A 14,959-nucleotide genomic window follows, 5' to 3' on the forward strand; every position below is an offset into this window, starting at 1 on the left:
CCAGTCCCACATGTTTTATCCACTTCCTATGCTGTGAAAACTTATCTTGTACTGAGATCTGTCAATAATGACCCTGTAAATGATTATTAGTTTATCTACCACCGATGAGTAAAGATTTGGCATGAGAATCAATACTTCCTTGAATTAATCATCAGTTACAGCAATAACTGATGACCAAAAAGCCTGGCTGTGCATGTTAATTATTTACTATGTGCCTATGCAAAGGCAGGCAGCCAAAATCACATCCGTGCCTCCCTGGAGCATGGTGATGGGGAGGATAGTTCAGCACTTTGAGCCAGGACATGAGTGCCTTGCTTCTCAGCTACCCTGTGATCATTCCCCAAACCTGTTCCCCTCCTCCAGAACGACACCGGTGTCACCACGGCCACTGAGTGCTGGGTTACAAAATCCTTCAAGTGACTTTTGGACAGATACCTCAAGTTTGGACTTTCCATCCTGTGCAGTCATTGCTGAAATCCCACAAGCAGTTAATCACACCTGTTGGGAGTCTAGTAAGTTTTTAGTCCTGACCCCTGGCCTTGATGTGCCTCCCATCTGTGGATGGGCATGGGAACAACCATTCACGTGCATGCAGAGATTCTGCTGAAAGTTGGCTGCACAGGCAGCATATTCTGAGATGCAGCTAATTGATGCTTTGCTGCAGCAAACACCAACACAGCACGTCTGGCTGTGGCACACAGTGAAGCTGCAGGCACTAAAATAAAAAGAGAACAATCTACTGCCCATTTAAGTGGCAGCTGCTCTGGATGACTGCAGCGCTGCCCAGCAAATTAGTGAGCAGGCAGAGGCACAATTCCCTGGACCATGTGTTAATCACCTGCATCCAGAGGGTGACAACAGAGAGACCCTGCAGTAATGTGGTGCAGGAGCACAGGCTTTAGGTTGTGGCACTATAAATCTCCCTGCCTGCAGCCTGGCACTGTTTCTTCACCAAAGTTACACCAAATTTCAACAGCAAGAACTGTATGAGAAAATAAGCAAAACTGAACTGAGAAAGCAAGGTCATGTCAGAAGTCCAAGTAAAAAAGGCAGACTAAACCAGACTCTACTTAGTTAACAGTGGGCATAAATAGAATAACAGAGGCCATCTGACAAAAGCACAAAAGCACGAAAACTGCCAAACATTTGCGTGCATCAGATGTTAATGATGATCAAACCTTATACAACACAGTCTGGAGAAGTCAGTGCCTTCACCCAACATATGTCCATGCTCTGTGTTGAACTGCAGTTGTCTCCTCTGAGACAACTCAGCTTAAAATTCTGATGTGGTTCTACCAATATTTAAAAGCAGGCAGCAAGTACCAATGGCTGGTTTCTTGTGTCCCTTACAAATTTGTTCAAGGTCATCACAAGACTGCTTCAGTTTTGGTGGCCCTTCAAGACAATGCTCACATATCTTGAAATTTGATCAGGATGTGTGTAATTAGTCAATATGGCCTGTTCTACACAGAAAGCAAATCTGTTTTACAGAAACAGTCATCTCTGAGCAAAGACACACAGCAGACAGTAGCTGAAGAGAGCTCTGAGCTTTAAAAATATGACTACTTATTTCAGAGCTGAAGTACAAAGCCGTTTTCTCTCCCAGATGATAACATTCAGATGGACATGGTTCACCAACGAGCAAGCCTGAAATACCCAGCACAATCATTTTATATGCTCACAGTAAATCGGACAGAATGTCCTTGAGCATAAAACTGCTTCTATGTGTGTTTGGGGTGGGGGTGGCAACACAGAGTGCTTTCTGAGCCTGGCTTAACTAACAAGCACCTGTCAACCTTCAGTCAACCCACAATGAAGACAAGGTTCTTTAGTTTTGCCCAAATTTGAACTCAGTGAGACAGACATAATTCTGTATTTCAGGGCAAGACTCCCCGTGTTTACTTCAATGAGCCACCAAAGAGTCCTGTCTTGACTGCGAGTTTTCCTGGGACAGGTGAAATGCAACAATTATTGCAAATAAAAATTACCACAGGAAAAGCCCACAGCTTCTTTTTTTTCCTTTTTTTTTTTACAAAAAGTTATCCCTACAAGAAATTATTCAAGGGCTGAGACCAATACGTCAGTAGCTGAGAAACTCAATACAGGTGCAGAGTAAGAAGTCAGTAAATTCAGTGCTGCAGTACAGCCACCAGCTGCAGAAGGGACAGCAGTGACACTCTCAGCGGAAGGGCAATAATGACCACCAGTGGTTTACTAATATAGCTTGAATTCCCAGTAGAAAATTGATTTCAGATTTCTGTGACTGTTTGATCACGCATGGCAACGCCATGGCAGAGATGACTGCAGTCTCATAGGTAAAAACACAGAGCCATTTCCTGCCTATCTAGATCACACTACCTTTCCATTGCAGCACCTTTAAAAATAACAACAGAATCAGGTAAGATTTAGTGCACCATAAATCTGCTGCCTTTTACTGGGAAGATCTCAAACTGGGCACTAAAACTAAATCCTAAGTCTTTCAGGAATCACAGTTAGCTTGAAAACCAATGGCAACTGGGAAGAAAACCAGCACCCACAGCATTCAATCAGTACATACTGTTCTGTCACACAAACGCTCAGCCAGTTCTCCTGTAGCTTCTTTTGCTACAATTGACTTTTCTTTCTTTTATTAAAGGATGCTGATATAAAACCTAGAGGCACACAGAAACTTACACAAGGAGCTGATAAAAACAAGAAGCAGTGTATTGTGTCTCTCACTAGTCAGTCAGCATGCCCATTAATTACTTAAATGCTGCTCCCTTAATATTTCCACATGGCATGGTATCACTTGGATATTTGGGAACTTATTCCACCTCACTAGACTTGGAGCTTATCCAAGGCTGGGGGATATTCATGAGACAGATTATAGGGTAGCAGAGACCAGAAAGGGATCTTACCTTGGCAGCAATGTTGGTCTTCAAGCCAGTTCACCCACCTTTGTGCTAAATACATCTTGAGAAAAGCCAAATGACAGCAGAGGGCAGCCCTTTCTTTGTCAGAGTTGGTCACTGACTGTCCCAAGGACCTTCCTCAATCATACTCCCAGCAGGATCAGTCCAATCTCTGAGGTCCTGTTGGCATCCTGTGTCTCTGACCAGCAGTAAAATAAATCATGGCTTTTACAACCTTGGGATTCTTATGGGCTCTCGGTCAGCGCCCACAAGGGATCACGTGGTTTGCTACCATTTTACTACTATCCATAGCAAATTTCCCAGTAAAATTAAGGTCAAACTTGAAGAAAAGATCATATTTTCCAGAGAACAGGAGCATAAAAGTGCAACACTGATGCCTTTTGATCTGAGGTCTGCTTTGCTCCTTGTGGTGAATCCTTGCCAGAGCAATAGATCTTCAGAGTAGATTAATCCTAGAACATATATGACAAAGGCTTACCTAAGCTAAACATAGACAAATATTTATATGATGCTCACAGCCAGCCCATTTGATTTTACAGGCCATATTCATATGACTGAATCATGCTTGCTCCTGAAGAGGCTGTTTGGTTTTTAATCTTAATGGTTCATGTTATTGCCTGCAAGTTGCTCCTATGAAAACATGTACTCCAAAAGATGATCCCATGGTGTCAGGTCACCTTCAGAGAAAGCTTTCCATTTCCCCCTTATCCCATTAGCTTGTGAGATTATTTTTCAGGTTTCAAAGGATAACACTACTCCACCTAGACCTGGTTGTTGCAGGAAGCCTGTGCTCACTGGAGTGCAATTCAGACACAGAGAATCACAGAATTGTTTATCTTGGAAAAGAGCTCTAAAATCATTCAATCAAACATAGCTGATATTAGTGACTGGATATGGGCTGATCCTAGAACACCCAAACCACCTTGCAAAGCCAGACATGAAGTCCTGTGGCTGCAGTGGAAAAGGCTCCATGTCCAATTTTCTCCTTGTTTTTCCCAGATTTCTATGCCCTCAAAACTGGCTGATCAGAATCAAAGAAGAACTGAAAGATTTGGGGAGCAGAAAAGGGAAACCTCACTAATCAAGAAATTAAAAGGGAAATCTTGTGACCTACTTCACCACAGATATTCTCCTGTTTCCTCAAGAGACTTAGCTCTTTCATACAGCACACAGGTTATGGTACTCTCTCCACAGAAAATTTCATCAATTAAGATCCACATTATCTGCTGCCCTGTGTGACAGCATCAATCACACCCTGTCTTGGAACAACTACTGCTCAGTGCAGTTCAGGGAAGTCCTCCTTCTCCTCCTCATCACTGAGAATTCTGAAAAGGTGAAGGATTTAAGGAGACTGAAAAACATCAAATGGGCTAGGCTGTATTTATGGATCTTAGTAGATGATGGTTTAAAAATAACCATGTAGGTTTTTCTGATGCCTAAATGGCACCCATTCTTTTTGCCTTGTAGAAAGTCTAGCATATTGTTTTCATAATCAAGTTATTTGGATAACACAACAGCAATTTAGATTAGGATTTGTTTACACAGCTAAATATATTGAGTAATGAAATTAAAATGAGCTCTCTGCCTCTGTCACATCTGCAATAGTAACTGGCTTTGTATGGTTGAGTACAAGCCTGCTGCACAGATGTTTCTTGATAAGGTATAAATCAGTGCTAGATGCTGTTTATTGCAGCATTTTTACCACCTTCTTCTCTGAAGGAGGGAATGTTGTCTGCATAGCAACCAGATGTGACCTGCAAGACTGTATGAAATGCTATCACAAGCCAAAACAGGTCCCATATTCCATATCAGCATCTGCAATGGCTCATCAAGTATTTATCAGATCATCTGAACATTTCTACAGGCCCTAGCACCATACCACCACCAAATTTACTTATTATAACCTGCAATGAAAAAGGCAAGCACCCTGTAAAGCAACTGGAGCCTCAAACAGCAGAAGATCCCATTTTAGTTTGGTTTCCTGCCTTAAAGGTCGAATTTCTGAGCAGACACTGCTGCTAGATAGCAAGATACTGTGAGAGATCAAGGCAGCTGCTTTTCAGGGCATTGTAGGGAAGAGTTTCTATTTGCTGCCATCCTGCCACAGGTAATATCTGATATCTACACTTTGATGGTGACAGGGGAGGAGACTTGAACTGGTGTCTATGCAAAGAGAAGTGAGACAAGGGAGCTTCTCCCCTGAGAAGCTTGGAGCACCTCACTTAGCTCTGCTCAGCTCTGTGGGAGCAAGAGGATCTAACAGGAAAAACTTACCAATGGCCCAGGATTTGTAGACAGCCAAGCCTGGCCCAAGCCACACTAGCTCCTTCTCTGTCGCTGATGAAAGCAACACCCATGGGCTCTGAAGGTAAGAGAGTCAAACTTCACAAGTACTTTTTGGAAGGTCTTGAAGCAAAATCTGACATCTCTTATTTAAAAAAAAAAAAAAAAAGAAAAAAAAAAAGCTGGGATTGGAGGTGGGGTTGGGCAGGATGGGTTTTTCTTCCCTGAACTAATCTGTGTCTCTGATTTGCTTCACTTGTTACATGGGCAGAAGATCCTGTCAACACAGAAATAATGCCAAGTATTTACAGTTTAATGGAACCCAGGGACCAATTAACAACATAGAAAACCACCAGGCTGTGTATTTCTTATCGTAACAGGAGGGAGATCTTACATTACTGCTGTTTCCCCAATTCTTAAAATAAAGCACCAGCGTTTCATCAATGATTCCTCAGTAGTAATGTTTATTACCTGCCAGTTTTACCATTGCCCATTCATCAATCGCTTTCTGTGTTCAGTCACAAAACCCGTCTCTCTACTTGTGACCTAAAACCACCCCCAAAAAAAGAAGAAAAAAGAAAAAAAAAAGAAAGAAAAAAAAAAAGGAAAAAAAGGAAAGAAAAAAGCAACTGTCCTCGGGGCTCCAGAGGAGCATTGCTAGAACCTGCCCTCCACCCCAAGCTCCCGAACTGCTGACTCCTCAATAGCCTGATGGATGCGATGCACCTCGTCCTGCGTTAGCGTCCTCTCCGGGTGCCGGTAAATGATCCGGTAGCAGTGGCTGACCTTCTTTGTCCTACAAAACACAAACCAAAAGAGGACTCATAAATACATCTGCCTGCAAATGCAAATACATGAGGCCAAACACATACCCTCTGGATCATTTTTATTTGCGGTCTAATTTTGCCCTTGTTGCTTGAAAATCACCTTAATGCTAAGATACACAGTTCGGAGAGGCGGGACTGAGCTGAATTTTAATTTTGGCAGAGGACTTTGCTGAAGTCCACCTCATACCTCAACTTGTATTGTGGTGTGGTAGCTTCTTACCAGGGCAAACAGCCCCCAGAGGAGAGATTCTTACCCTGTGCCATGGAAAGTAAGAGACAGAGGAGAACAGGGAACAGGAATAGAGAAAAAGGAATGATGGGGGAAAGAAAAGTATTTAAGAGTTGCTGGCTAGGCAAAGACAAGTTAATGAAAAATCAGGACAAACAATTAGGTTGAGTAAGAGTGAAAAAAATCTCCCTGCTCTCCATCAAAAGCAGGCAGGAGCACCTAGTTTTGCAAGGGCATCTCTGTAATTGCAGTGCCTGTGTTACTGAATTTAAATGGCAGTTTTGGTATCCTTTTTAGTCTCAAATGGAGCCCACACAGCTTCTTCTTTCAAAGGTGAACACTCACTTCAATGAAAGAGAGAAAATCTGAGGGGAAAAATAATGGGAAACCAGACAGCACCAGGCAGAAGAAGGTTCCAGACTGGCAGAACTCTGCATTTAATGGCACACAAAGGCAGTCAGCAAGCTTTGGGTCATCTCTCTCCTGAAAATTGCTTCATATTAGAATCACATTTATGCCTGTGATTATTTGATTAAATCTAAGGTTAGATGTGCTCATCCACAAAGACAATTCTCAAGACATTCATTTCAACCTCAAATCCTACTAGGAACAGGCACAGGTAATTTTTACCTTGTTATTTGATACCAATTTTGTCCCACCCAACAAGGGCGGGAAGTTTGCCCTGCTCCCACTAGCAGTTTACAAAAAAAAAAAAAAAGCTACTTCTAATTAAAGCATTTCTGCTTTTTTGAGTGTTCCGAAGATAAAGCAAGTTAAATCTGGCTAGCACCTGAAAGGGCAAACTGCATTTTATAAAGTGTTAAGCTGACTGCAGTTAACTGCTAAAAGCCAGCCAAGAGCTTTCCCTGTGTGCAGGTTAAATGCTGCAGAAAAGTAATCTTTGAGAAAAGAGGGGGAGGTGTAACTGTGGGGAAGGTGTTGCTCTGCTCTGCTCCACCTCTTCAAGGCAGCCAAGAGGACAAACCTCAGGGAAGGAAGTAAATGGAACAAGGATTTGGTCAGATGCTACATTGCCAGTGAAAAACTTGAGTAAGAGAGAGGGATAATGCATTGGAGTGCAACAGAAATGATTTTCAAAACCAGGCTAGCAAATATCTTTAGAGCTGGTAGTATTTCAATTTTTAAATGTCCTACAGGAATACAACTGATCAAAAACATTTGCAAATTGCTTCGGCTGAAAATCTATTTAGAAGGTGTACAGTCACAGGCTCAATCCTGAAGCTTTGCAAATACTGGGAATCTATCCCATGACTGAAAATTCATTATCATTATTTAATGTGATGTAAACACAAGTTTGCTTAATGTAGGTGCACGCTGTGGTACATGTAGCCACACCACTGCTTCTCCACTGGCCTTGGTTAAATGAAAGTGACAATTACTCCTGACTCAGGTGTTTCTGTGTCCCCCTCCCTCCATGCTACAGAGTGGTCCATTCCATAACAAATTATATATGGCAGACCAGGACACAAGAGCTTCTTGTGGGTGTTATGGAAAAACAGTAGCTTTAGGATGTATTTAAATCAGGAAAGGGTAGAGGTTGTAGAGAACAGCACTGAACTAGAGTTCTGCTAGTGCAGCTGAAGTTAAGCATTGGTGTAAGAGAACTAAAATGGGGATTGCATTATATGTAATTAATCTAGATTTAATTATAAGCAAAAAATGAAGTTGTAACTACTAATATACATAACTCCACATAACATGGATGCTAAATTGTATGCTACGCTTTTCTCCCACCTTTTAGCTAGGTTCATTTGCATCTCAGTTGCTAATTAGAAAGAAGGAGTATAAGGGTTCAAAGACATTTCAATAAAAGACACACTGCAAGTTTCAAAACCTTAAGCATTGTTTCCAGAGTACTATTTACTAACTTTTCAAGGGAGATTTGGAAAAGCTCTTCTCAGCTCTTCCCTCCCTTAATATTTCCCCTGCTCCCAAATAAAGTATTAAGACACTGTGGTTAATCCCTGCCATCAGCTGCAACTGGAAACAATTATTGTCAGCAAATAATACCTTTGCTCATTCCGTTTCTCACTTCCCTTTTGTTCTGCAGAGCCACGGAGTGTTTGCCTACCTTAGTGATGGCTCTGCTTATGCATAATGAAGTTTCTGCTGCATGTCATGCTGCAGCCTGACGACACAGAAGCAGCGGCTCTCTATCCTGAGAAACAAAATTTTGAGGCCAAAACCTGCAGCAGCAGCTTCACGGGGGTAAAAAAAAAAAAAAAAAAAAGAAGAGAAAAAAGAGGAAAAAAATGTAGAAGCTGAAGAGTGAGCACACCGGGCTTTATTTACCTAAAGTGCACCGGCAGACAAGTCCGTGCGGTTGCAGTCACGCGGACTCCTCTCCCATTAGGCTTCAGCTGATCTCAGTGTCACAAGTCTCCTCTGCACCAGCCTGCGGCTTGCAGGTAATGAAGCGCAGTGAACACAGTGAAGCACTGCTCAAAGGGAGAAGGAAGACAGGGGTTTATTCTGATGCCACAGGAGGAAACAGCATACAGACTGTGGACAAACACTGGAGCAAAATAACGCCTAATGCTCTTTCAGATGAGTTTTGGAGGAAAGAGCTTTGCCTCATGATTTTCAGGAATCGGCATTCAGCTGCCTTGATGTGCTAGGGAGCTGGTCCCTGCCAGGTCAGAGTCATTGTGTGGGGTCCATCTGAAGGTCAGTGTATATGTTTGGGTATTTCAATAGCCTGATACCTCAGCAGAACAAGAAATGAAGGGGTCTTAGTCTGCCACTAGTCTAATAAAATCAATATGAAAGCAACCTCACCCTGGTATCCAGGCTAGAATGAAAAGGGGTGGTAGGCAACAAAAATTAATATATGTTTGTTAGCTTTCCCTGCATGGAAGATCACTGAAGGATGCTTTAAATGCAACTTGGCTGGAAAGCTGATCCCAGAAGCTACCAACAGCAAAACACTTCAGCGTTCTAGGGAAGCTGTCTCAGGCATTACATAAGACTAACCACAGGGTCATTTGGTAACCAAAATGTTGCATAAAGAATAAATGCCTGGCATTGGCACTTATCTCTTCCACATGCAATGCCATAACAATAATGAAATTTTGTCCATCCTGTACGGGAAGAGGGAGATAAAAGGGGCAGCACTGAGTAGGAAACCCCTTACCTTTTAACTGTGTTCTACTTTCCATCTGTGCCTTAAATAAAGCACAGAAGCATGGAGAGTTCTGTATGGAGGTTACCCCTGCTCTTAAGTGGCGAGGACAACACAAAACCAGACATTTTTCTAGAGAGCTGGATTTACTTTGAGGAACAGAAAACTAGAGATGACAATTGGTCACAGCAAGAAAGAGCAAAAAAGAGTACCATCCCTTTTGTATCCTGAGCAGTTCACTAAGCAGCACTACTCACCATGACACCTATACTGCACCTTTTCCTACAGAATACTATTTAAAACGAAAGATCTACACACATGGTAGTGCAAGCATTTGAGATTTTTTTCTCTCTGTTAAGTGAGTCATGTTAATGAGGTTCCTTAAGGATATCCAATGGAAATGTGTATCCTATATGCCTTCATAAGATTCATCATGCAATCCCCTTACATAAACCTTCACACAGTACTCAGTGGCTGCTACACCCTTCACAGAGATCACATGCACGGAATGACCTCAGGGAAGAGAAAGGCTTGTTTTGTTTGCAACAATGTCCCAAAAGCAGTGATGATGGGAAGAAAGGAATAAACTGTTTCATGTTACCAGCATCCTGACTGACAAAGCCATGCAGAGAGCACAGCTTTGGTTTTGCTTTGTGGCTCCAGCAGTTCCAGAATGGTTCACATTTTAAGTGGAAATGGGGAAGAATATTAAACTGCAAGAAGAAGATGTCATTACCTGTTCCTTTTTGTTTCATGCTTTCAAACCACATCCATCTCTATGACACTAGGCACAACTGCTAAATATCCTACCATAAATTTTAAACTGACAAATAGCACTCTTTGCTAGAAACCACATCATGGAAAATGGCAAAAGGCTTGTGCTGTATACCTTCTCATCAGTGGCAAATATTTCAATTACCATGGTGATATGCACATAGAATATAGCAGTAATTCTCTGAACAAAGGTCTTTCCAAAATACGCATTCTCATCTGTCCTTTCAAATGCTAATACTTCATCTCTCTGGAAGAGCACATTGTACACAAGGCATATTCTTAAAGAAAAAGGGACATGTTTTTGTTTAAGGTGATTTTGATGCCAGTGAAAGGCATTAGATCACCTCCAGATGAAAGAATTGTTTTAAACCCACAGAAAGCAGGAAATGGTCATTTCTCTTGCATATCTTCTCCAGCTGACACCTGGCAGTAGGGTGGTTCAGCTTCAAAAATAGTTCAGGCCAATATATGCATGTTAAGAGTGTCAACTTTATTGGGTATTATTGGCAGTCACTTCAAAAGAGATGCATGTTCACTGACTGATGATTGGACTGAAATATTGTTCTTCTATTTCACAAAACTGAGACAGTAATGGACTTTTTGCTCTTTTCTAACTGGACTTCGTGAAATCCATATCTGAATACCAAACCTGAAACCTGCTTAACATTTTCATTCTTTCTTTAGTATTAATTCCATTTTAAGCTTCTCTCTTCATGTAGGAAAAAAAAAAGTCAAAATTCTGTTAATAGCCAGATTATTGAGAGATAAAGAGCACAGTATGGGATATATTGGCAAAAGACATAAATAACAGCTTCTAGTTTAGATAGTGAAAAGTGGATGAAAAATGAAAGCACTTTCAGCTTCTCAGTCACTGGATACTGTTAGATAGCCATAAGGACAATCTAAGTCATTGTCCAGCATTCAAAAACATTGGGTTAATTCAAAAGCTTTGATGATTATTTTCCTTTTCTGCCTAAATCTATCAAATAATTTCTTGCATGCAGGAACAGATACAAATAGATAAATACTGGGAAAAAAAATCTTTCACAGGTTCCACTTGAAAGTTTCCTGGCTGTTAATGTACCTACTGAATGTTTAATGGAAAGGTTGAAGCAATTAGATGTGCTTTGGCTGAGCACTTTGGCCCATAAAGACCTTTTCTTATTTCAACAGATCACCTTGGTTTGTTGACAGAGGCCAACAAAAGAACTACCATAAGCAGTGCAGGGCTTTCTTCTGCCAGCTCCTAAGCAGAGGGAACTCTAAACAGACTGAGTTATACAAGAAATTGAGAGAGTATTTCCCTAGTGCATCCTCTCAGTAACCAGCCAAGGATACAGATAACCCATCTCAGATCCAAGCACTTCCTATTAAAAAGCTCTTAAGTCTCACAGCATCAGAAGTAATGGAATCCATTACATGCAGGCAGCAATGAAATATCACAAGGGTGAAGAAGAAAAGTACCATTCTCCATTACACTAAAAAAAATTTAGAGTACCCACAGGATCATAAGCTGTGACACAGACTTTTGCTGCCACCAAAGGGCAGAAAAAGCCTACAAAGCCTTGGGATTTGAGATTGTTTTCTTTCTTTTAAAGACAGTGACTCACTGACTCCTTGAAGAAGGCAATGATCAATGGTTGTAAGCAGGTACGAAACCATTTCTCAAGGGGATGGATTGAAGCATCATGATGACTGCTTGTCCTCCAACCTCCCCCTCCTTGGGAAAATCATCTATCAAATCCAGGGGACAGAATTCCCATCATATTTGATCCATGCCGATACTGACAAATCCATTTCATGTGGATTTAAGGCTGGATGTGACTGAGAATTGTCCCCCTTGCAAGGTGAACTTTGTGCATTCACTTCACACTGGGCCTCTCCTGTTTTTAGGGGCTCACCAGTCCATTGAATGATTCAGTTCAAAATTCTCCTCTAAATCTAGGAAGATTCAAGAGTGGGCTAGAGGCTGAATATCTTCAAGACTTGCTTAACTTTGAGTAACCACAGAGCACTCACCATGCCACATAAATTCAACACTACGCATGGAATGGGTCTCTCAACTTCCCAAGGTTGAGCCTTTGACCAATGGAAGAATGGACACAAAGATCAGAACATGTGCAAACCTATGAGACTCAGAATAGGGTACAAACTCCTATTTTTTCTTCAGTTATCACCATGACAGGATACAAGGACTGCACAGGTGAAATAAAGATAGGAGAAAGAAAATTTTCAATACATATATACAAAATCCAGTGAAATAACTTCTACCCATTGCAGTGGCAAATTAGAGAAGGTTGACTGGTAAAGTACTTGAGACTTATTTTTATGTACTAAACATAGAAAAATAATCAGATGCTGAAAGTAGGAGAGAAAAAAATATAGTCAGAGCATGAGACAGGACAGAGTACTTGTTCTGTGAACAGCACAGGGTTTTATTTTGCTTCACTTTCCCTAGGATTGACTGAAAAAGGTTCATGTCAAAGTCTTTTCAAAGTCTAATCTTGTTTTCACCAAAACAGAATGCAAGAAATAATACTTTTCATTATTTGTTTAAAAATTGACCACTGGAGACTTAAACACTCTCTAACCGAGCAAACAAAAGAACAAAATACTCTATTTCGATATTCTGTCTTGGGGGAATTACCATCTAAGCTTCCTGACTTTTTCCTTCCCTGTTTAGTTCAGAAACCATGGCAGGACTGCATTTCCCAAGAGAGGCCAAGGCAAAAGTTCCTATGATGGATCACCCCCTCTCTCTGGAAAAGAAACTTGGCTGGCATAGCTGATATTGACATACTGAGGAGAACAGAAGCGCACATTACCTGGAAGTCCTGGTACTGCTGGCAGCTGAAGCATTTTGGCTACCAACTGGGAAATTCTTAGAAAAAGTCACATTTTCAGTGAGTAACCCCATAATAAATCAACATATTTTCTGGCATTGCTGGTTCTCCTGCTTTCTCCACATTTTTCTTGACCTCCTAAATCCCTGGTAATTTAGCGGTGGAAGAAGGTATCTCTGGCAGCAACGGGCTCTGTGGTTCTGGCAGAACTTTGTGACTTGGGTATCTCATTCACAACCCTGCTGTGCCCTTCCAGGACAACTGTAGGGCACAGTCTGTACTGGAGAGGATCAGGGACACAACCTGTTTGTAAAGAGCAGCTCTGGAAGACACGCTTTGTAGAGCTGGGCCTCTTGTGCAAAGATATTGTATTCATCTCCCTCTGAGACACTGGGTGTGAGCAAGAGGATGCAAGAAGCTTTGGTCCTCCTCCTATCAAACTGCAATGTTAATAATTCCATTTCTGGCCCTTAGCCACAGCAGGATCACTCTAAACTTTCCAACCATTGGCAACTACCTGTACTTAAGAGTGACAACCCATCCCAACATTCTGAATAAATCCAACATGAGAGGTGAATTTGGACTCTTTAAAATGCTCTCTAAAATATTTATAATAAAAATGTTAAGTGTGATACCTTTTCAGTTCTTCTGAGTGAAAGATCAAAGACGAGAAGTATAAATATTTAGCAGTTTTTTCTGCCAACTAGATGTTAATACTAAAGGCTACAAAAAGTATTACTAAAAATAACATCGCTGTCAAATTAAAACATATTTCATAATCAAGTAAAAAGGGAATTTATATGAGAATTTAAAACAATTCATTCTCCTAAGAAATGAAGATGGATGGTAGTGACAGCTGGTTTAGATGTATCTCCACTGAGCACTAGCAGAAATCAGGGTCTAGATGACAGACAAGTGCATGGGGAGGCCTGAATGCTGTTTTAGACTCTTGTATAGATTTCTTCACTGAGATTAGTGGTTTTGTCCTCACCACGCCCAGGAGGTAGGTGTTTAAGGTCCTTTTACACTTGTTGTGAGTTAAAGTAAAGATGAACATGGCTCTGGACTCAGATAAGAACCTAAATTACCTGTCCAAGGCCCCACAGAAAAGTGATTGGAGAGAGGGGCCTTGGACAAGTGCAGGCACAGACCCTTTGAGTTACCCTTCTTCCAAGTAACCCTTCCCATTCACTCACACTGCCACTTCCCCTTCTTTACTGCACTACTGTACAGCAGTCCTGGAAACCAAAACAGGCTATGGCAGGAAAAAGCAACTCATCCGAAACAGAGTGGAAAGGGCAGGGAAGAATAGAGAGACAACATCAGGATTACCAAATATGCTGATTCTTAACTGATAAACTAAGCCCAAACCAGAAGAAAACAGGATGGGGACAAGAAGTCAGCAGGAAGAGCCGAGTTAACCTGAGACTAGAAGACAAGAGGGGATTTAAAACAGAAAGCAGAGGTTAAAAGAAATCACTTGCCCCCCCTTTTTTTTTTGAGAAAAAGCAATACATTAAAAGCACCTGCTCCACTGATCAGCCTGCAGCAGCAGAAGGAAACTTAAAACCATCTGTAGCTCTGTGTGTGCAAGTAGAGGGGGTTTCTCTACGAGGCTGCATACAGCATCTGCCAAAGCTAGTGAAAAACCTGCAGCCACTTGCACAATTAAGTGTTGCTTGCTATGTCCTTCCAGTTCATAAGTTATTTTTCCTCTCAGAATTGTCAGGCTTTATGAGCCTTAATCTGGGTAACTGGATTTGTTTTGGAGATGCAGAAATCCACCACTTTCCCTCCCTGAAGATAGAGAGGTTCCACACAGACAGCCATAAGAAACCTGTTCTCATTGTTTTTCTGACAGCTGCTGCCTTGGAAAGACAACTCAGAGAAAAGTCCTCAGAGTAAGGAGAACTACTGGCCAGCAGATTAAACTACTGTTAACACACTGG

The 14,959-nt window shown here is 41.5% G+C and overlaps 1 protein-coding gene across 5 annotated transcripts in view; it reads right to left on the minus strand.

Moving 5' to 3' along the window:
- Positions 1-5,642: 5,642 nt before the first annotated feature.
- FARS2 (phenylalanyl-tRNA synthetase 2, mitochondrial) overlaps positions 5,643-14,959 on the minus strand; it is a 230,009-nt gene continuing 220,692 nt past the window's right edge. For 3 of the 5 annotated variants that reach the window (XM_059853206.1, XM_059853178.1, XM_059853215.1), the window contains one exon: positions 5,643-5,991. In XM_059853206.1, coding sequence (XP_059709189.1) covers positions 5,896-5,991 — 96 coding nt within the window. In that variant the 3' untranslated portion in view covers positions 5,643-5,895. Of the gene's footprint in view, positions 5,992-8,564; positions 8,711-14,959 lie in introns of all 5 variants that reach the window. The other 2 variants (XR_009487357.1, XM_059853190.1) reach the window with 2 other exon arrangements.

Source organism: Haemorhous mexicanus, chromosome 1, assembly GCF_027477595.1.
Source record: "Haemorhous mexicanus isolate bHaeMex1 chromosome 1, bHaeMex1.pri, whole genome shotgun sequence".
NCBI lineage: Eukaryota > Metazoa > Chordata > Aves > Passeriformes > Fringillidae > Haemorhous > Haemorhous mexicanus.